The following is a 23,418-nucleotide window of genomic DNA, read 5'->3' on the forward strand; positions in this document are numbered from 1 at the left end:
AGCGGAACGTGCACACTTAACCGCTGTGCCACCAGGCCAGCCCCAGAAATCACTTTTAAGAGATGAGCACAGAGCCAGTGGGAGCTACAGCAGCACAAAGTCAAGTCTTAAGAGCCAGGCCTGAAAGTAAATTGGAGGCCAGGCCACTGTGAAGTGGAGCCACGCTCAGACCCATGCCCTAGCTTCAGCCACCCTCAACAGTGCGTCAGTGTTTGGAAGGAAAGCATACTTCCCCATGCTCTGAGAACCTTCTTTTCTACACTCATGGAACCCAGCGTCCCAGTGAAGACTCAGCAGCCTTTCTCCTTCAGCTTTATCCAGGGAGTCATCAGTGGAAAATGAGAGGAGAGAAGGAAGCAGGCTGGGTGGAGAGGTAGAGCTAAGAATGCTTGAGCACTCACTATGTGCCAGGTGCCACTCTAAATATTCTATTGATTGACTCTCAAATCTTCACGAGAACCCTAAAACGTAGGTACTGTTATTAGTCTCATTTCACAGACGAGAGAATTGAAGCACAGAGAGCTTGGACAACTTGCCTAAGATCAGACACCTAGTAAGTGGCAGAGTCGGGATTAAACACCAGCAATCTGGCTCCAGAGTCGATGTTCTTTAACATTATGCTACCCTGCCTCTACTCCTCTTTCTACTTTTCATTTAAAGCCAGCTGGCAACTCCAAGAAAGGAGAAAGGTTTCACCTTTCATATACAATCCTCCTCAGACACAAGACTCAGAGTGGGCCCAGGAGGAAAGAGGGGAATGAAAGACTCTCAATGCAAGAAAATTCACTCTCCAAACCACAGTGATGGGACATAAATTATGAGCCCAGAACATACGGGGGTAGTAGGGAGTCAGAGAGAAGCTGTTTCCACTGGAGGGTTAGTGGATATCTCAATTTTAAACTGCAAAATAAAAAGTCAGGCAGTTGCTGAGGAGAATGGGACAAGGAGGAATGATCAAACTTGAAGCAAAATCCCGTCTCCTTCTTCCCTCCAGGAAAATACAGGAGTGGGGAAAGGCAGGAGGCAAGTTATGGGTAGAAGGCAAAATACAATGAGTTAATGTGGGAAATCTCCGGTCTGACAGGGTCTGTGGTTCCAGAGGCAAAAGATTGCACATCAGACAAGATGAATGCCCTTCCTTGTCTGTATCACCAACACTTCAAGCAGCACGCCAGGGCGCGCTAGAAGGTCAAAGGCCCAAATGATAACATGAGGAGGCCCACTGCCTCCTGAACACAGCTCCCACCTGGGCCTGACTCTCGCATATAAATGCTCCTCTAGCTTAAAATAATTGAGGAGCTCTTGTTCTGTTTCATTTTATTGAGTAGTCAAGGCAAGTCAATCTTGCGTTCTTTAGGTAAAGTTCTGCTGTAACCTCCTCTGGATTATGATTCAAAAGATCCCAACTCCTAAAGCAGGGGAAGGAGACAGCAGCAGAATCAGGCCCACAGCCAGAGCCAAAGGGGCCAGCCCGATGCAGCCCCTCTATAGACCCCCGTTTCTGTTTTCCTCTTTCTGCCCCCCATCTCTCTCCCTCTCCCTCATACACACACACAAGCCAAAACATTCTGATTGTCCTACTTTGTAAACTAAGCTTATTTCTTTGAGATATTTTAGAAAAGAGGAGTCATCCCTTCCTTTAAATCTTTTAAATCCTTTAAATCACCCACGTAGGAGGCAGCATGGTACAGTAGAGCCACACCTGGATTCAAATCCCAACTCTGCTGCATGACAGTGGGCTTGACTTTCCTCAACTGTGAAAAGGGAAATTTTCCTAGTTCATAAGGTGCCTGGAGAAATTAAGGAAATAATATATAACACGCCTAGCATAAAGCCTTATACACAAAAGGCATTCAACATATATTAATGCCCTTTTGAACAAGAAGTCAAGAATCTCTTGGACTCTACCTAGAAACCCAGAGCCTTATTTCTGAGACGGGTCACTTAGCATATGTGTTATATATCTCTCAAAACTAAATAATGGTAGTAGGAGTAAAGGAAAAAGGCCCTACCTCCTAGAAAAATTGAAGGATCCAGAAAGAAACGCTGACAGTGGGGAATGAATGTCTTCCCTCCCCTGTGCACATCTCTCTGCCTCCTCCCTGGGTGGGGCAAGGTCTACAAAGCTAAGAGAGATGCTCCCTTGGTACTTGCAAGAGAGAGGAAAGTGGTACCACTTTTAAGATGGGTTTTCACTTCTCTCCCTAGATACCAAACACAAAGGACAAGGGATCAGAGCTCAGCGGCATGCCAGGCAACAATGCGGAGGAAGGGAAATTTTCTTTGACTCAGCACAGGATGGTTAGGGAAAGGCATTTGTCACTTTGGTTGTTATCCTTCAAGCCACGTAAAAAGCAACAACAGTAAGTCGGAACATCAAAGACAAAACTGTCTATAGAACTAACAAATGCAAACACCTGACAAGTGAGAAAGCTTTATTGAAACACACGTATACTTCAGGCGGTGGGAAAAAAGGAGCAAGTTACAGCCCAGGATCCCAGGTTATGCCTTCCATTTCAATATCAACCCACACCAAAAAAACCTTTTAAAAACACTCCTCCGTGCAGTTTACACATTCAATAGAAACCACCCTAGGCCGACTCAACTGAAAGGGATTTCTTCTCTGGTGTCGACTACTTTCACAAACGACTTTGTGTAGACACACTTGTAAGAATTAAAAGGTCAGTCTGGAATAGTGAGTTTCAGAAAATGAACCTTAGATCACCAGACCCTTCTTAGAAAGGTCCTAACACACTACACCCATCTTACATCTAGGTCAGGTTTAGGACACAATAGAGTAGGAACTGAAACCACCTCAAGAAGGAAGTCAGAATAACTGAGAAATTCTCTAAACACATTTTCCTGGAGCACTAACAGTGCCCAGCCTGGAGAAACACTGGACCAGTTTAGACAGTACTTGGCTATTCTGGCTGACATAATGGTATGTAGCCCATATTCTGTGAGGTAACACACCACGGACACAAATACTAAGAAAGATGTGGTACATAAGAGTGAAGATGCCTCGTCTTGCATAAGGGAAATGAGGAGCTCTCCAACAACTGCTGTATCAGTTCAAAATGCAAAGAACTCAGCACGGGCCAGGACACACTTCACCTTCAGTCACTCTGGTCCTCTGGGACCACCAAGAAGCCATTGCTGGGCATGTCCCTGACTCAGTCAAAAGGGCCATTATCTAATTAAAGTTCTTTTCTAAAGCAGCTCCATGATAAGGGACCCCAAAGGTCTAGTGAAGGTGTCTAGAACTGGAAGGAACTTAGGAATTTTCTTATCCTTTCAAAGAAAACCATTAGGCCCAAGCAAGGTGGAAACTGCTTAAAAACAAGAAGAGCTGAAAGCTAAATTCCAGAAATTTATCACGGTAGAAATGGAGTTAAAAGCCTAAATTAGAGAAGGCTAAAGGACCTACTCACCTCTCTCCCATCTTCTCCTGTCTTTAGTAACCCAACCCTGCTTCCCAGGGCCTTGGCCCCAGACAGGCACACCTTGAAACAGAGATTGGTACAAATGCCAAAGGTACCCAGGGCTTCCTGGGGAAGTAGGTACAAGGATAGCAAGACAGGAGATAAAAAGTTGTTTTAAAAGATTTTTAAAGTTAATTAAACTTCACAAAGATATAAGAAAGAATGGACTCTGAAAACATACTAAATTATGCACAAATAAAAATATTTTGAAGAGACCCTCATTCTTGAGCCTGCTTTAAAAGGAGGAACAAGTCTGCATCACTCTAGCCTAATGAGATTTGCAGAAATACACGTTTGTACACACACACATAACACACACACATTAAATTATAAATCTTTGCTCTTGGTTTCTTCACTTCTTCTGACTTGCCCTTGACAGGGCTGAACCTGCAGAGAAAGACAGGGACTCATAAGCCCAGCTTCTGCTTGGCCATCGAGGAACGGAGCTGCAGAGTCCCTTCTGCCCAAGACCCTGGGTACTGTCGCATCTTCTGCCACAGGCTCACTTCTTCCCCAGTCGAGTCCATCCAGTCCACCACTTCCCCATTACTGATCCCTGAGGAGAAACACCAGAGGAGGCTGAACAGGGACTCCACTCCTCAGCCCACCAGGAAAGATGGGTTACAGAGCAAAGGGAGCCACCCCCGATAGACAGTGTGCTATGAAGATGGGCTGATGGGGACAGCAGTCTGAGAATGGCTCCCTGTTGATCCTGCACAGCTATTTCTGTGCTCCTGAGACTATCAAGAGATTTCAGGTTGATGAAATGGGACTCCAAATGGCACACAGTAGCTCGAGACCTCTAATTCTGAGGCTGTTACAGAGCTCTAGGGTCTGACACCTCATGGCAGAGCTGCTGCCCTCTGTTATTGCCAACTTGACTTAAAATTTTTTTAAAAAGGAAGCAGCAACAGCGGAGCACCTGTTTCTCTAGCTATAGACTCCAGGCCTGAAGTTCATATTTGTATGTGGCTTCATTCCTCTTCTCTTGTACATTCAGTCACTCAACAAACATTTATTGAGTGCCTACTGTGTAGCAGGTACTCTTCTAGGCTCTGGAGATACAGTGGTGAACAAAGCAGAAAAAGTCCTGCCCACAGGCAGCTTACATTTGAACAGAGAAGACAGAAAATACACAAGTAAATCAACAAGAGTATTTCAAACAGTGAAGTGAACATCACAAAATAAATAAACAGGGTGATTTGTAGCGCCTAGATCAGGGCCTCCTTTAGATGGAGTAGTCTGAGGGCCTCCCCAAGAAGGAGATATTTGAGTAAAGATCTGAAAGAGGGGAAGGAGCCAGCCTTTCCAGACAGAGGAAACACTAATTGCAAAGGTTATGAAGTGGGAATAAGCGTGGTATATTTGGAGAGCAGAAAGAAATCATTGTGGTTGGAGCATAGTGCGCAAGCAGGTGATATAGGAAGGATCATAAAGGAACAGAGGGTCCAGATTATACAGGGGCCTGTAGGCACGGTAAGAACTTTGGATTGTTTTCTAAGTACAACAGAAAGCCACTGAAGGGTTTTAAGCAGGGGACTAATATGAACTGGCTTACATTTATAAAAACATCATTCTAGATGCTTGTGTTAAATGCTTTCTATGAGTTTTTAACATACAAGTGGTATTTAAGGCCACAGGAGGCCACAGGAATGCAGAGACTGTAGAGAGAGAAAAGAAGATTCAAGAGTAAGCCTTGAGAAGCACCAATATTTAGAGTTTGGGCAGAAAATGAGGAACCCACAAAGAAAAGTGTACTGTCAATAGAAGCTAAGTATTTCAAGAAAAAGGAAGTGATCAGCTATGTTAAATAGCATTGAAAATTCTAGTAATGTGAAAACAAAGCTTTGGCATGAGCACTTACTTGCTCAGTGGAGTGGTGGGAGAGAAGCCAGATCACAGTGGATTGAGGATTAAAGGAGAGCTGAGGAAGTGGAGACAATTCATTTTAAGAAATTAGAGGGGGGAAGTGGGGTCAAGGGAAAGTTCATTTCTGTTTCTTAAGATTGGAAATACCAGGGCATATCTGTTTTCAACTCCAGAAGGGAAGTAGAAAGAATGAAATTGATCAGACAGGAGAGAGAGGAGATTCCAATAGCAAGGTCACTGAGAAGGTGAGGGTGTGATCCAGAACACTTGAGGAGAGCTTGGCTTGGCTAGAAAGGACTCTTCTTTCATTATAGCAGTATGAAAGATGGAAATTATAGGTACAGATATAGGTAGGTTTGTAGATTTTTTTGGTGGCAAGATGATAGCATTCCTGGCAATCCAGGTCACATTTATCTATACGCATAACAGTGCATGAGCTCAGCCTTCCCCTAGGCCTGGCACAGAGTAGGCACTCAGTAAATACTGGTTGAACATTAACTGAGAGGAAAGCCGACAACTCTTGTCACAGGGAAGCTTTGCAGGGAGGGGGAGGGGTATATCGGGAGTGAAATATACAAGAGGCCTTTAAGACAGTGAGGATGGGGAGAGAGGCTCTCACCAGTGCCAACACCCAGCCTGACCCCTCCCAGGAAGTCATTGCTGGCCAGGGGCTCCCGGTCCCACACAGTCAGTTCCAGGCACATGTGTTGTAGATCTTCCAGGCTTACACCATTGTAGACAAATGTATGGTTGTAGTGGGGATTCAGGGTCTTCTTCATCACAGGAGTTTTACGCTTACTGGCCTTGTTCCTCATAGGAAGGAGGTATCTGGCAGAGGGCGGGGAGTAATCAACAACCTACTCAAGCTGGCAATATCTATCTAAATTCCCCTTTCCCCTACCACCAGGTCTAGCCCAGAAAAGTGAGTCAACACTCAGATCCTAGTACACACACTCCCTCCTTTGAATCTGCTGAAGCAGAGTTCCTACTACCTCCACTAGATCATTCACCTGATTCCATTCTTTAACCTGGAGAGAAAATGAGTATAATGTTATTAGTGTGCTGTGTCTATATTCCACCAAAAATGGGTTTTAAATATTTCCTTCCATTCCTATTGGGCAAGGTCTTCTTTAAATAAAAGCAATCGTAATAACTATAGGCATAGGCAAACATGACTTGCTAGAGAACTTAAATCAGTAGAGTGGTCTATAATTGGTAGAAAACCAGCATTGCTTAAATATTGTGGGGAATCGAGTCCTGAGTTCCCAAATCTTGAGAGTCAAGGACATAGATTTTTATTCAGGATTAATTAAGAGCATAAGTCTGTAACAAAGGAAAAGTCAGCCCTATCTGTCTACCAGCCTTCTCTTTGGAAATCAACACTACAGCCCAGTCCAAACTGAGCTCAGACCAGGACACAGTGGGTAGCGGAGGTTTTGCCATTACCTAATTTCAGGAACAAAGTTGGTTTCTGGAGGCGGTAGGACACAAAGGATAATATCCACAGAGAAAGGTTAAATTGGGTTCCTCTCTTAGCTCTCTTGTCCTGAAACTGGTTAGTTTGGTGCTGGTCCAGGGACTCACCCCTTGACAAAGCTGTCTGAAGTCCCTCCTGATTTGGCAGCTGTCAGGTTCTTGGCTTCTTTGATCCACACCTGGAGCTCTCCCCCTTCCCCACCTTTACCTGTAAGGGATGTCAGCCATAGCAAGTGAGCCCCTATACCTCCAGATTTCTCTTGAGCTTTATCTACGTAGCATTTCCATTCCTTGCTCCTGAAGGCAGCAAGCTCCATGATAAATGGACTACACCTGACTTGTATTCTCAGCACCTAGCACAGTGCCTGACAGTAAGCAATAGGTGCTCAATTAGTAACAACAATCACAATAAATGCTTATTGAAAACTGGCTATGTGCCAGATTCTACATTAAGCATTTCTCAAAACCACCCTCAGATATAGACTATTACTGTTCTCATTTTATAGATGAGAAAATTGAGGCTTAGAGAAATAAAGTTGCCTGATACTTGTTGAACGATTTTTTTAAAAAGGGAACTCCTCCACTTATGTTCTTGATCCCTTCAGGGACTCATCAGGAGTCATCAATTCACCCCCCACCTCCCATTTTTGATATCTCTTTCTCTACTGGTCCCATCCCCTCAGTCTAAATATATGCTAATCTCATCTCTTTTTTTTTAAGAGATCCTTTTAAAAGAAAATCTCCCTTTAACCTTATTTCCTTTTCAAGCTATTCTCCATGTCTCTCCTTTCTTTCACCATCAATTATCCTGGAAAAAAAAAAAGTGCACACTCACCACCTCTTCTTCTTTGCCTCATTCACTCAGCCTAGTTTCTAGTGAAATATGGCTTCTGCTTCCACTAATCCACTGAAAATGTAACCTAATGCCGATGAGCCATGTCACGATGAGTCACGAACTGAGAGTTCTCATCTGGCCTGACTTCCCAGCAGTATTTCAATATTCTTGACAACTGCTGCTCCCTTCTTCTTCAAGCTCTCTATTGGCATTGCTCTCTCCTGAACCCTCTACCTCACCGACTTTTCTTCCTCTCTTCATGCTTCAAAATGTTGCTGTTCCCTATGGTCCTATCCTTGCCTCCCTTCTCTAGTCATTCTGCACACCCTCCTTGGGGATCCCAAATCCTACAGGATTCCCCAAATCCTAAGATGAGACCTTGCTGAACGGATATTTTTAAGAACTTTGGCTTCCCATTGCCAATGGATCAAGTTCAACTCCTTACCATTAAGTTCAAGGCCCTTTCCATCCGGCTCCAGCCTCATCTCCAATTCCAGCCCCACTCTCACACCTACATACCATAACTCCAGCCCCACTGAAATAAGGAGTTCAGTCCCTCACACTCACCCACAACCCCACATTTACCATGCCTTTTTAACACCTTTTTTCATGCTATCTCCTCTTCTGGAAATGCTCTTCTTGCCCCATCCTCTTCCTTTCTGCCTAGTAAAGTCTTAAGTCCAGTTTCATCATTGCTTCCTCTTTAAAGCTCTCCCAAATGGAAGCAGACAGATTTCATCACTCCCCTATCTGTGTTCTTTTAGCATATGACTGCCTTTCTTGCTAAACTAAGCTCTTCAAATGAGGGCAAATATCGTGTCTTATTCATCTACATATCCATAGTCACCAGCACAGTGCCTAGTGTGTGGATTTTCCCTTCCTCAGCCTTCAGCTTCCTATCCCTCATACTTCACCTCCCTTTCCAACCACCTTTTCTCAGCTCCAAAGTTTCTATTCTGTTCTGCCCTCTTAGTAGCTTCCCATAGCTGGACCAAGACCAAGTCAGTTTAATGACCTAAAATAAAAAAAAGAATGCCAACCCTAAGGCATTCCCTTCTGGTTGAAAAAGTCAGAACAGGCTTACTTAGTAAAGGAATCTTCCCTGGAAGATGATCCAGGGCACATCTCAATCTGGTCTCTCCAACAGTGCTAGCCGCTAGCCAGCACCGCCTCACATGGATCCTGTGCAGAAAACTAAGCTAAATCCAGGGCCCCAAAGAAAACTCACTCTTTTTCCGGTCACCTCCAACAGGGAGTTTGGAGGCTGGGATGTATTTCAATGAAACCACCAACTCGCCTTTGTGTGATGGCAAGCCAGGCGGTGACTCAGCACTGATCTGAAACAAAGGGAAACCCAACAGGTCAAGCTGGGCTTCTCAGGAGGTGTTGGGACCTAAAATTACCCCCGAGAATAGCTTCACAGCATAAGAGGATCCTTCTCCTTATGAATACACTCCAGGGTCCCTGGGCCATGGCAGCCACAGGTTTCTAAGGTGTTTCTTCAGAAGGAGCTGAAGAAGAACGAACAAGAGTCTTCTGCAATGCCCACTATTTTGCTACCTTGGGGATACAGCTACTAGATTCCAAATACCCTCAAAGGTCTTCAGCAAGGTTGCCACACAAACTCACAGGGTACCGACACCATGATGAAGAATCTTGCTGCCAGCACTGTTAGTAATAGCCAAAAAGTAGAAACAATCTAAATGTCAATCAATATAGAAAAGGTTAGATGAGTGATTTTAATGCCCTCATATGGCATATGGCATGCAATCAAAAAAGAATGCGGTAAATCTGCACATGTTGACATAGAAAGATACCCAAGATGTATTGTTAAGTCAACAAAGCAAGATCAGAAAAGTAGCCCACTTACATTAAAACATATTGATATTTGTACATGTGAATATATATGTACGTAAATAATGATTATTATCATTATCACTATATAATGCCAGTCACTGTTATAAGTACTTTAAGTATATCATTTTATTTAATCCTTAAAATAGTTCCCTATGAGATAGGTAGAATTAGTCCCATTTTACAGATTATGGAATAGAGAGGTTAAGTAACTTGCTCAAGGTCACACAGTTAGTAATTGGCAGAGGCAGGATTTAAATTCAGACAGACGGGTTCCAAAGTCCATGCTTTTAACCACTACACTATACTGCATAGAAAACCCAAGAAGGACACAGACAAACTTAACACTTGTTCCTTCTTAGGAAGGGAGTGAAATGGGGGAAGGAAAGAGGGCTTTCACTTTTTACTCTGTATATATCTATAGTGCCTTTTTAGTGAGAATGGCATGTATCACTTACATGATTTTCAAAGATAAAAAATGTTTTTTGAAGAGACTTTGCACAGATTTGAGGGTTAGCTGGAACTCTGTTCCAAGGATTTGAATATGCCAGAATTTTTAATTTTACATTTATTTCTGTTACTTTTGATGAGCTACTCTACCACTAGAATCTAAATGCCAGGATGACAGGAATCAAGCCTATTTTGGTTCATCCTAGTATGCCTGACACTTAGCAAAGTACCTGGCACATAGTAGGTACTCCACAAATATTTACTGAATGAATGCAAGAGTGAATGAATGAATGTCTTGGATGAGCAGCAAGTGGCCTAGCTCATTGGCTGTGGATAGAGCAGAACTGCTTCACTCTAGTGGCTCTCTTGGTGGTGGCTCTGTTCCTTGTGCTCTGGTATCCAGAGCATGAGCTGGTGCAGACCAGAGGTGCCCTTTCACCTGCCTGTGTTCCATGGGGGCTCCTCTAGCCTAGGTCCTCACCACTAGGCATACTGATGCCAAGAAGGCAGAATCCCCATTGGTTTGGAAAAATGTACCACATGCCCAGAATGCACAAAGTTCAGCGTATGGAAGAGATACAAAAGAATAGGGAAGTGGATGCCAGGAAGAGAAAACTGAATGGGAGCAAATGGATTACTAGGGCAAAAAAAAAAGAGAGAAAAATCAGAGATAATAAAGGTAGAATGTTTTAAGTTAAAAAATATATGTGATACCAGAGTGGCCTTTTTTGTTGTTTCTAAAATGTCTACACAATTTATTAATTTCTAGATTGCGAACTTCAGTGGACTCTTAAAAATTGGAGTTTAGCCTTAGCAGGAAATTGGCATATTGGTTTCAGTAGCCTATTTTCATTCCGGCTCAAAATAATTGCAAAGAGCAAATACCTTCATGCTAATGCAGTTCTTTCTTTTGACGTAAAACATTTTTATTAGTAGTTGTTTATGATGGTTTACAGTGACATTTCCAATATAATTACATCAACTGTAGACCCCTGAGAGAATGACTTGCATGCCAAATGCTTAAGCAATTCTAAATTTCTTATAAGATACTATAGTTTGATGATAATTGCTTTCCTCTTTTTATTAGTATTTAAAGGGATAGATTTAATGTTGTTACTATGTTTTTTAGAGGGCAGTGGCTATCAAAATATTGGATGTATATTTCCTTTGACTCAGCAATTCCACCACCAGAAATTTCTCCTATAGTTACATTCACAAAAGAAGGCCAAGACATGTCACAGCAGAGTTTCAGCAGCAAAAAAAAAAAAGCAATTTAAACGCCCATCAGTGAGGGAATGGTAAATAAATAATAATACAAGCAATTATACTACACAGCGATTAGAATGGGATAGATCTGTAAGTGATGGCTTAGAAAGATGTCCATGATAAATGATAAATTGTTAAATGAAAAAAATGAAGGGATATATACACAATGAGATTCATATGAGCCCATTTGTGTAAAAGGGAAAAATATAAATCCATACATGTGTATCCATGCTGCTTAGTACAAAATTTCTATAAATATATCCAAGCAGTTGATAACAGTGGTTATTTCTAGGGAATGGAACCTACTCTTCTTTTTATACACTTCTATGTTGTTTTAATTTTGAACCATGTGCATATAAATCCTTTTATTCTTAATTTTCTTAATAAGCAATATATGTAGACATGGTAAAAAGCTCAACCATTATAAAAGGGCATATAGAGAAAACTAAGTTGCCCCCACCACAGTCTCTCTTCCTAGAGGCAGCCACTACTACTAGTTTCTTATCTATCTTTCTAAAGAGATTCTATGCACCATGTACCATTTTTAGCATTTAAAATGCTAGTGTAAAAAAATTTTACAGAAGAACCTTGCCATTGAACAATTCTGATAATCAAGAAGTCCTAGCAATTTCATCTTAACCAGAATGACAGTAACCTATTGAATGTGCATTATGTGCCAGGCACTGATGGGTACTTTGTATACAATCCTGCAAGAGGGGAATATTATTATTATCTCCATTTTATAGATGAAGAAACTAAGGCTCATATAAGTTAGGTGACTTACCTAGCTGGCAAATAACAGAACCAGGATTCAAATCCAGGTCTGCACTCAGACAACAGGCACTATTATGCACACTGCTACCCTCTCACCTTAGATGCCACCCCAAAGTAAAATTTTCCCTGGCTTGTGTGACCAAGAGCACAGTAACTGGAACTCCATGAATTGCTTTACCTCCTGCTTCTTTAGGGAAAAGATTAGTTTGGAAAGAGCGCAGATTAGGATACACCCAAAAGGTTAGCGTAAATAAGAAGCGCAAGTTAGGATGTTAGGATACGCCCAGACTCTGGAAGGTGAGGAAGCAAAGCTTGGCACACATATGAAAGACTTTTCAAAGGAAAACCATGGCTTCATCCTTTGGGCTACACAGAAGAGATTACTCACACTCGACATGCAAGTGCATCTGAAATCACGGTCAGACTCAGAAACCCCAGCAGGGTGCGCCAGAACTCAACAGAAGACTACATTCAAAGACGTTACCAACACGTATCAGCAGAGGTCACTGCAGACAATTCTACCTCAGATCCAAACTGTAAGGAGTTGTTAAAGCCAACTACCTTTCCATGTAAAGGGAGGCAATGATCCAGTTTCTTATCAAGCATCCAGGAATCCATCTGGACCTCTGCCTCTCCAAGGAAAGTGTTTCTTCCAAAACGACCATGATGCCAAACCGAGAACTGCAAAGTCCTCTGGGCCAGGAGAGACTCTGGAATCTCATACTGTGAAAGAACAGAAGTCCAAGATGGTTAGTTCATGGTAATTCCTCAGAATAGATTATTCCAAAACCTGAGCGACCATATCCAAAGTCCACAGTCCTGAATATCAAATTACTTTAGTCCCTAAGCACTTTGAGTTTCCTCACTCAAAGCCTCCACTTACCCCATTTCACAAAAACCTACCATATTCCATGGGAAGACTTGGAAAATCAATTTTTCCTTGAGTGGGTGAGAGAACACTGGAACATTCAAAAAGAAATGCCATGGAGGCTCTTGATCCCAAATGACCTTCTAAAATGAGATTTGTGGCCAGGTGAATCTCCAGCTTCACAACAATCCAAGGAAGCCAGATCACCTTTTTCTCTTCTCGGGAAGATCGGGATGTGAACAGATGCCCATAGTGTATCCTCAGACATGAGGTACATGTACATGCTACAACCAGCCATGTAGCAGAGGAACAGCTACAGCTTAGCGCACAAGACAGAACAAGTTCTCCTACCCTGAGGATCCAGATACTTACTCTGAAGATCTCATCATAGAGTGGATTGACAGTATCCCGCTTGATGCTGGTTTTTCTTTTTCCCTGGCGGGACTTGTCAGGTAGAAGATAAGTCTTCACGTATCTAGAAACCAAGGAGAGTAGGGAGTAATTTGCCGTCTTTTCTCAAGCCCACTCTTCACTTCCTTGCTCTCCACATACATATGCCATGACGAAACGAAAATGTCACATCAAGCCCTCTTAGACATGTCATTCTTGCATTTTCCCTATCCCGGTCCCTTTCCCACATCTCCCCTAAGCGATCTCAATCACACTTCCCTGTCTGCCCAGGAAAAGATAACCTCAGTTCAAGAGGGCCCAGAGAGATGTTAGGGTCTGAGCTCTCTCAGAGCATCAGTCAGATTCCAGAAGCACTCACGGGTTAGAGCGCTTCTTGGCTTCATCAGCATAGGCCAACTCGTGGCACTCCTTCACATGGACAACCAGAGTCTGTGTTTGCTTCTCATACTTCAGGGAAAAGGCAATCTTGCCAGTCACAAAGATGTTCCCGAAATCACCAGCTTCGCTGTAGATGCTCATCATGCTGCCGATTGTACTCTGAAGAGAATGTACCCACAAACATCTGGTGAAGGCATACTCCCCCTGCCGCTTCGCTCACATCTTCCCTCAGGATAAAGCTAGTCACTGAACAAAATACAAGTTTCAGAAGCCCCTGCAACAAGTCAGTACTGCCAACAGTCTTGGACACAGAGTATAAGACAGAGCTCGTAGCACTCACAATTGTCTGGGTTAATAAATCAGCCCATGGCTCCCCTAGGCTCTTAGCTTCTCTTCTGCCTCTCATTTTACACATTTTATTGTTAATTTTCACCTGCCTCAGAAAGTGGGCAAGGAGTACAAGTAAAGTGCAACTATGTCCATTTTTGGTATGTGTTATATATGCTAAAACGTTGGATAGAAGGGGTCACTTACTAATTAAAACAAGACCTATAAAGAAAAGTGACTGCATCAGAATTGAAGGGAAAATCACCAGAGGTGAAAAGACATCTTCCTCTCAGGTAGTAACTGGCTCTCCAAGGCCGCCGTTCTCTTCCTGTGTGTGAGCAGGAACAAACTCGACTCGCCCTGGTTCCTGATTCTGTTTCCCCTATGCATCACTCTTCATACTTACGACAGAACTAGGCCCTGATTCTTAAGTGTCCTTCTAACTTCATGATTCTGATTGGTATTGTTGCTCCTTACTCAAACCCTGATGCCAATTAACCCTGCCAGGGCCCTTCTCATGACACTCAGTGCCCTGGAATGTGAGATTTGGAGTGGGCCCTGATGATGAAATCTGATGTTGCTCACTTCATGGCCTGAGCACCTCTTTAAGGAGAGAAGCTATGGGCTACTGTTCACAAGGCAGTGATGAAGAACGTCTCCAGCCGTAATTACCTGACATAAAAATCTCCAGGGCAGAGGCTGAGGAAGTCACCTAGCTGTGCACTAAGCAACTATGGTCCAAACTGAGGATTGGAACAAATACACCTCACTTACCTGGAAAGAGGGATGAGGAAGATTTCCCCAGGTCCGGACTCTGCTCTTGGGAGGCACTTCCTTCCTTCCTTGTACCCCAACATGCCTATAACCACAGAACTAACAGAACTTACCGAGGAAGAGCCACTTCGCATGCTGCTTCTAGCTAGCTTCTGGCGATGCAACTTCACCAGGTGGTCAATGTCTTCTTCTTCTTCTTCTTCCTCTTCCTGGAACAGTAAAATATAGATTCACAGTTAATAAAAATTTTTTAAAAGTTCAAAGACTAATATCCTTCCTTTAGTGAGAGCCCTAATTGTCGCTAAGCTCTGAGGTGTCATGTGGACATGTACGCACATATCCTTATTTTTACATCTCCTGATTTCAGGCTTCTACACTATATTACAACCATCTTTCTCAAATCTCAAAAGAATAAAATAAGAATATCTCTTTCCCATTTGACTGCCCCAACCCAGCCATCCCTCTACATTTTAATCAAAATAAGTGTTTATTTGAGCCCCCAACCATATACCAAACACTGTATTAGAAGACAAAAGAGACAGCGAAGACAGTCTTCTTCTTTAAGCAACTGAGCAACATTTACTTTAGAAATTTGGGGGAATCAAGATTCACGTTGGTTTTTCCTAAAGAATTAAATAGGTTGATTGAGAGTACCAGCTACGACAGTCAACTCTAGATATGTAAAATTTCATACAGTGACCAAATGAAATACAAGGGTACCTACCATATCCACACTGAGGCCTGGCACGGATTTGCTTCTGTCTCCCAAGAAGCCGCTTTCATGCCCCACATCTTCTGGGCGAAGATCAATCACAGATTTAGTGTATTCTGAGTGGAAGACCAAAACCCCATATCAAGAGAGACCAACTCTTCTCCATATCAAGAATACATCAAGGGTACCCAGAACATCAATTTCAAAAGGCCATGAAGGGAAACCAGCTACCTGAAGGCCTGAGGATTCTTCTGGTGTTCTTCTTGAATATCATTTCACTCTCATCAACAGATACCACATTTTGACCTCCAGGCTGAATTTCCTAGGAAGGAATAGGGGCAAGGAAATGGAAAAGGACAGTTGGGTAGGTGGAAGGACGGAGTAAGGAAGGATAGCCTTAAGAAGAAAAACGCTCAGATTTTCGGTGAACTATGACAAACTTAAAGGAAAGATCAACTTAATCTTAGGAATTTAATTTAATCCTAGGAAGTAGTACAAAATCTATTTGCTCACATGTTTCAACCAAAACCTTAGATCAATGCTCTCAAGTGAATCTGAACTAAAGTTTGTTTAGATGAATTCTTGATTTAAAGGAAAAAGAGAGAGAGAGAAAGAGAGAGAGAGAGAGAGAGAGGTGCTAACCAATAACTAAAGCTTACCTTTTCCACTTGAGATTTGGGGGCAGACATCTTCTTCCACTCTGGAAAGAGGCCAGATTTATCCAGAGAGTCTCTCCTAGAGGTAGACACGGAAGTTATAACACAATCACCTCCTCTTCTCCCCCTTCTCTCTAGGGACCCAAGCTCCATGGAAGAAGAGCCACTGGCTTGGTGTCACTGTAGTAACCAAATCCAGAAGGTAAACTTCACATCTGATTTACCTTGAAGGAGTGTAGACGATCAGATAAGCAACTTTGCGTAAATACAACCACTCACACCCCCACTCCTAAGGGACAACAGCATCAGTTGCTGCTGGTCCAGGAAGACTCTTCCAAGGTGGAGCAGGCTGTGGAAGCTAGCATGCTCCAGAAAACTGTGCTCAGAGCCAACTGCAGAGGTGCTTACTGGAAGACTTATGGCAAGGTCAAAGAAAATACTTCTTTCGACTTCCCAAGGACAAGTCAGGAATACTGAAGGCATCCTGACTCTAGAGAACAAAATGAGAACTCGGGTTGGGTGGAGGTTCAGGGACTGGCAGGGATCTCACCTGGACGTGCTATCTGAGTCAGCCGTGTAGCTATCCAGACTCTCACTCTCAGCCTCCAGCACACTCTTCCCAATTTTCAGCTTGGTCACTTCAAATGGCATACTAGAATAAAAACCAAGAGCTGATATGTAAAGGGAGTGGGCTCTCCTGCCAGGAGGAGTCAGGCTTCCTCCTAGCCCACTCACAATGGTAGCCTAAGTGATTTTTCTAAGCTAAATATTTGAGTACACTTTTAAAACTTCTCAGTGGTTCCCCACTGCTGTTGGGATTCAGTTAAAACTCTTTAGCATGGCAAGAAAATCCCTAATGTTTGACCCCTACTCACCTCTCCAGACTCATCTTTCACCCTCCACCTCTCCTTATACTTTACATTCCAGAATGATGAAGCTGTTTTGGTTCCATGAATATGCCAAAGCTCTGCCTCTTCCCTCTTTTCTCTGCCTGGGATGTTCTTTCCACAATGGCCATCTTTCTTCACCTGGCTAAATCTACTACTTCACGTCTCTCCTTATATGTCAATTCCTCCAAACCTCTCTGACCATGCTTCCACCCCAAGTCTAGATTAGTAACCTTCCCATGTGCTCCTAAAGCATCCTGATTTCTTGGTGGCAGTCATCACACATGTAATTATTTGTTTATGTCTTTTAAACAAATTATTTAATTTGTTCAATAATTTTTAAAAAATGATTTGTTTAATGTCTTTCTCCTCCATGAGACTAAGTTCCATGAGATCGGTGACCACATATCTTGTTCACTGCTGTGTTCCCAATGCCTAGAAGAGAAACCAGCATAGAGTGGGCACTCAAATATCTGTTGACTGAATTCTTGACTAAATGCCCTCAGTGGGGCTTAAAGTATATACATAAGTAAGCAGTATGTTTTGAAGACAGTAGTCAGATGACCAGAATTCTTTCTCAGCTGAATGAAAGATGACCCTGATCATTCAAAACAACAGTCCTCATCTCTAGAGGGAAGGACACAATTCCTAGGCCCCTTACCTGGAGGAATTTGTGAAAGCAGCAAGAAAAGGAGAAAAATAATTCTTCCTCAAGTATCTCAAGGAATTTCACCTGGCTGCTAGGACCCCACATTCTCCTGGTCCTCTGACCTCACTGGCTGCTCCTTCTCAGTCTTGTTTGCTTGACCTTCCTCATCTCCTAGACCTCTAATCTTTGGATTGTGTCCAGGCCTATTCCCTGGACTGCTTCTCTTCACTATCTAAAATTACCCCTACATGATCTCATCTAGTCTGATGGCTTTAAATAGCCTCTGTAAACTAATAACTCCTAAATTTCTCTCTCACTCAAACGCCAGACTTGTATTTCCAACAGCCGACTTGACATCTCTGCTTAGATGTCTCAAACGCAGCAAGTCCACAACCAAGGCCTTAATCTTCTCCCAAACCTGCTCTTCCCTCAATTTTATCAAATGGCAACTCCTTCCTTTTAATTTTCAGGTCAAAAATCTTAAGAATCATCCTTGACTCCCTCGTTCTCTCACAATACAAATCCAATCAGTTAGCAAATCCTCTTGGCTCTATCTTCAATGTATATCTAGAACTGACCAGTTCTCACCCCCTCCACTGCCATTATTCTGGTCCAAACCACCATCATCTAACTCCTGGATGGTTGCAATGCCTCTTAACTGAACATTCTACTTCCGTCCTTGTCCCCATACGATCTACATACATACAACAGCCAAAATGAGCTTTTAAAATATAAGTCCAATATAGAATTACCATATGACCCAAGAATTCCACTCCTAGGTATATACCTAAGAGAACTGAAAACATGTGTCCACCAAACACTTGTACACAAATGTTCACGGTAGCATTATTCACAATAGCCAACAGGTGGAAACAGTCTAAATTTCCATCAATGGATGAATGGATAAATGAAATGTGGTGTATCCATACAATGAATTATTATTAACAATAAAAAAGAGTGAAGTACTGATACACGTTACAACATGGATGAACCCTGAACACATGCTAAGTGAAAGAAGCCAGACACAAACGGCTTTTTGTATGACAGTCATACAAACCACATTTTGTATGACTCTACTTATGTGAAATGTCCACAACGGGCAAATCCATAGAGACAGAAAGTAGATTACGGGCTGGGGGAAATGGGGAGTGACTGATTAATGGGTGCAAGGTTTCCTTTTGAAGTGATGAAAATGTTCTGAAATTAGATAGTGGTGATGATTGCACAACATTCTAAAAGTACTAAAAGCCACTGAATTGTACACTTTAAAACTTTTTAAATGATTAATTTTATATTATATGAATTTTACCTCAATTTAAAAAAAGAAAAAATAATATCATGTCACTCAGAGGTGTCTTTCTCACTCAGAGTAAAAGACAGAGTCCTTAAAATTGCCAGTAAAGTCCGACATGACCTGCTCTCACCTCACCTCTGTCCTCATCTCCTGCCACTCCCCCCGGCTCACTCAGTTCCAGGTTACTCAAACATGCCAAACACAAACTCACCTTAGTGTCTTTATCCCTGATGCCGCCTCTGCCTAGAATGCTTTTCCCCCAGATACTCTCTGGGTTTGTTCTCTCATTTGGTTCATGTCTTTGCTCAAATGTCACCTTATTATTAAGACTTTTCCCTGGCTATCCTAAATAAAACAACATATGTACACATGCTTTCCCATGCTCCCTATCCCTTTAGTCTACTTCATTTTCTCCACTGCACTTGTCAACATGTGATATGATATATTTACTTGATTAGTTATTGTCTGTGTCCCCTACCCCCAGATCTAAGCTCCACCAACAAGGGACCTTATGGTGTTCACCAGCATATCCCACTACCTAAAACAGAGCCTGGCAAATAGTTGGCATTCACAGATATTTGTTAAACGAATGAACTAATAAATGAACAAAGAACAAAGTAACCAAAATCTCTAATGTCTTAGGCAGGAAGGAATGAACTTTCCAAGTGAGCACATGATGTTTGAGATAGCTCGATGAAAACAGACAGCAGGGGTGGAAATCCTAGGGCATGAAGAGGGGAAACAGCGGTCATTTCTTGAGAGATGTATTAACTTTATAGTCCAAGACATAGCAGGGAACTTGATTTCATTTCTACTTCAGAATCAATCTTTTCCCCTCTTTGCCCGAAAGAATACAGAAGCCAAATTAGAACCATTCCTCTAGAGAGGTACTTTAACAATGGTCCATGAAGAGGGTGTTCTGCTTGTATTTTTTCCTAGATTAATACGTACTGATCCAGGGCTGATACAAACAACCCTAGGGCAAAAAAGCAATTATTTGACATCTGTGCAGTAAAAAATAGACTAAGAGATGGGAGTCCTGGGCTCTAACTATCTGTATGATCTCAGGTAAATCACTTATCCTGCTTTCTTTTCTGTAAAAATAAGGGGGTTGAATTAAATTATCTCAAAGGCTCCATAATTTTATGGAAAAGGATCATTTATGACCACTTAATCTGTTTCCATGTTTAGGACAAATAAGAGTCTTCTGGGTCCAATGAAACGAGAGGTCATAGACAGCCAGAAGCAGTAGGTTTCAAAAATTACATTCTGACCGATGATGTCAGATGTGTTAATCACGTTCAGGAAATAAAAGCCATTCTTATCCTTATCCACAAAGGAAAAAGGGGGCCTCATCACCTAGAACAGATGAGTCACCCACTCAAGGCCGTGTGGATAAACTCGCAGGACATACATACAACAAAACATGGTACAGGCAGCAAAGAGAATGAGGTAGACCCTTGGTGCTGACATGGAAAGATGTTAACGTTTTTCTATAATTTTCTCCTTTTACACCTTGAGTTATTTAAGTTAGTGAACATCTATTACTCTCAAAAGTTTCCGTGCACCCCTTCGTAATCTGTCCCTCCCTCCCTGCCCCTGTCCCCAAGTATGTGCTGATTTGCTTTCTGTCACTAAAATTTAGTTTGCATTTTCCAGAATTTTCTACAAACAGAATCATACAGTAGTACATCCCCTTTTTTCTTTGGCTTCCTTCACTCAGCATGATTATTTTGAGATTCATCATGCTGTTGCATGCATCAGTAGTTCATTCCTTTCCATTGCTGACTAGTAGTCCATTGTGTAAACAAACCACAGTTTATCCCTTCACCTGTTGATAGATATCTGGTCGTTTCCAGGTTTCGACTATTACAAATAAAGCTGTATGAACATTCATGTCCAAGTCTTTGTATGGGCATATGCTTTCACTTCTCTTGAGTAAATATCTAGGGATAGAATGGCTGAATCACGAGGTGGGTGCACATTTAACTTGTTAAGACACTACTAAACTGTTTTTCAACATGGCTGCACCGTTGTACATGCCCACTAGCAGGGTACGAGAATCCCAGTTGCTCTTCATCCTCACCAATAATTGGCACGGTCAGTCTTTTCAATTTTAGCCATTCTAGTGGGTAGAGTAGTATTTCATTGTGATTTTAATTTGCATTTCCCTAATGACTAATGATGTTGAACATCTTTTCATGTGCTTATTTGACATCTATATATTGTCTTTGGGGAAATGTCTGTTCAAATCTTTCGCCCAGTTTCTATTGGGTTATCCGTATTATTGAGTTTTTAAAGCTTTCTTTCTTTTTTTTACTTAACATGTATATAGAACAATCTTCTTCAAAAAAGAAGTTAAAATTTAAGAATCCAAGCCATATTTGTACATTTAGACAGTCTGGTAATATATACACCAAAACTATTAATGACTATTTATAATTGTCTGGGGCAGAAGCAGTGAGGTTACTGGGAACTCATTTTATATTTCTATATTGCTTTTCAACAATCATATAAAACATGATAAAATCATTTCTCTTTGTTTGAGGGGAAGTTAGGAAAGAGAAAAACAAATAAAAAGCCAAAAATTCACCAGCAGCAACGAAATGAGGAAAGGAGTAAAGCCTCAAGTCATAAAGTTCAAAAAGTCACAGCCAAGAAAACAGAAGAAATATTCAGCTCAGAAAAACTCCTTCCAGTGTGGAGATGTGCAGACCACGTGAGTAGGCAGTCCTGGGATAAGTTAAGGAAAACATAAGTCCTCAAGATCTGTGGCCCCAAGTATCACTGGGGGACCCCAACAAAGGCAGACGAGACTGCTGGGGTATGTCATCTCTTGTGGCACTGGTTTGAGCTAGAGGATGCAGCCAGAGCTGGACTGAGTGAGCCCAGACCTTTAAGACAACTTTAGGAGACCAAAACCCAGGACCCCGAAGTTGCCTTTTGCCCCTACCCTCAGGTTACAAAACAGAAGTATATAGAACTCAATGTTATCTCAATTTAAAAAATGTAGAAAAAAAAAGAAAGCAATATTCTATCCTTAAACTAAAGTATAGTTGTGTGGGGGGAAGAAATAAATTGTTTCAAGTTGATGTGAGAGGCCTGTCAAGAAGAATTCACACACACTATATCAGAGCAAATAAAAGACGTAGACAGAACTTCCCATGTTAAACAGGAGCAAAATGAAAAGAAACGGTCAGGCAGATATATAAATATGCCATGGGCTGCAGAGAAATAGAAACAACTTGTAAGATGGATGAAGAACCCATTCTGGAGAAGAATATAACCATAGGAAAAGAAGTAGATTTCTTGCGAGTGCTTTATACTACAGAGGAACTTAATATGAATATATATTTGATAAAGCACAAGAGCTCAAATACAAGATGATAAAACAACAAAATTAGAGAAAAGGCAAGACTGAGAGCAAAGAACAAATTAAAACCTAAACAAGATGATTCATTCAAATAAGTAAACTAGATACAGGAAAAAGGAAGGGAGGGAGCGAAGAAGGGAAGGAAGAAAATCAAAGTAATAACAAAGAGGAAAGGGTTGGGCTAATCATGGTTAATTGCTTTCATCTTTCTCTTTTTCTCTGCATGTGATAGTTAAAGAAAAGGACAGAAATGGAGGATAAAGAAAGCCAATGTCCCTGAGGTGGAGAACTTAACTAACGAAACAGAAAAAGAGTTCAGAGGATACAATGCAGAAAAATTTTCCAGCAATGAAGACAGAACTCACCAAGGACACACCTCATATTAGGGGAAAATGATACAGGATAATCACCATTGAGATACATCCTTGTTAAGTTACTAAACTTCAAGAAAAATAAAAGGAATTTTTCAAGCATATACACACAGACACACACACACATAGAGTAAATTACCTACAAGAGGCTAGCTGGCCTCAGACTTCTCCACAGTTACATTCAGTGGCAGAAGACAATGGAGTAATGTCTACAACATTCTGAGGGAAAGAAAGTGTGACCCAAGAATATAGTATCCAGCCAACAGATTGTTCAAGTATAAAGGCAGTAGGAGACATTCTTAACAGGAAAGAAAGAAAGAAATACAGCACCCGCGAGCCCTTCTTGAAGGAACTTCAGACAACCAAGAAATAAATCAAAGAATTCAGAAATATAGAGAAGCCATAGTCCAAGCCTGACTGCAAGCACACAATCCTTTTAAATACGAACTAAAACTGAACAAACAGATAAAACAAGCAGATGATTTATGGTTGCGTAACAGAATATAAATGTTTTAAGTCCTGACAAAGTAAAAAATAATTTGAGTAATAAAAAGTGGGAGTAGGGGAAACAGTTGGGAGGAAGTGTAAGAAAGCTAATCGCCTCTTTCATGGCAGGGAGCCCACCGATAATGTTTAGTATTGAAACAGGTAGATTTAAAAAATGACTAAATGACCATTCGACCCAGCAACTCCACTCTTAGGTATCTACCTA

At 41.8% G+C, this 23,418-nt stretch overlaps 1 protein-coding gene across 14 annotated transcripts in view; it reads right to left on the reverse strand.

The window, feature by feature from the left end:
• Nucleotides 1-2,418: 2,418 nt before the first annotated feature.
• SYTL4 (synaptotagmin like 4) overlaps nt 2,419-23,418 on the reverse strand; it is a 73,916-nt gene continuing 52,916 nt past the window's right edge. For 10 of the 14 annotated variants that reach the window (XM_070258035.1, XM_070258043.1, XM_070258034.1 and 7 more), the window contains 12 exons: nt 16,683-16,784; nt 16,136-16,211; nt 15,708-15,798; nt 15,489-15,592; nt 14,878-14,973; nt 13,644-13,822; nt 13,247-13,349; nt 12,568-12,729; nt 8,891-8,999; nt 6,936-7,035; nt 5,971-6,179; nt 2,419-4,038 (listed from right to left, as the gene is read on the reverse strand). In XM_070258035.1, coding sequence (XP_070114136.1) covers nt 3,890-4,038; nt 5,971-6,179; nt 6,936-7,035; nt 8,891-8,999; nt 12,568-12,729; nt 13,247-13,349; nt 13,644-13,822; nt 14,878-14,973; nt 15,489-15,592; nt 15,708-15,798; nt 16,136-16,211; nt 16,683-16,784 — 1,480 coding nt within the window. In that variant the 3' untranslated portion in view covers nt 2,419-3,889. The remainder of the gene's footprint in view (nt 4,039-5,970; nt 6,180-6,935; nt 7,036-8,890; nt 9,000-12,567; nt 12,730-13,246; nt 13,350-13,643; nt 13,823-14,877; nt 14,974-15,488; nt 15,593-15,707; nt 15,799-16,135; nt 16,212-16,682; nt 16,785-23,418) is intronic. The other 4 variants (XM_070258042.1, XM_014729028.3, XM_070258041.1 and 1 more) reach the window with 1 other exon arrangement.

Source organism: Equus caballus, chromosome X, assembly GCF_041296265.1.
Source record: "Equus caballus isolate H_3958 breed thoroughbred chromosome X, TB-T2T, whole genome shotgun sequence".
NCBI classification, from domain to species: Eukaryota; Metazoa; Chordata; class Mammalia; order Perissodactyla; family Equidae; genus Equus; species Equus caballus.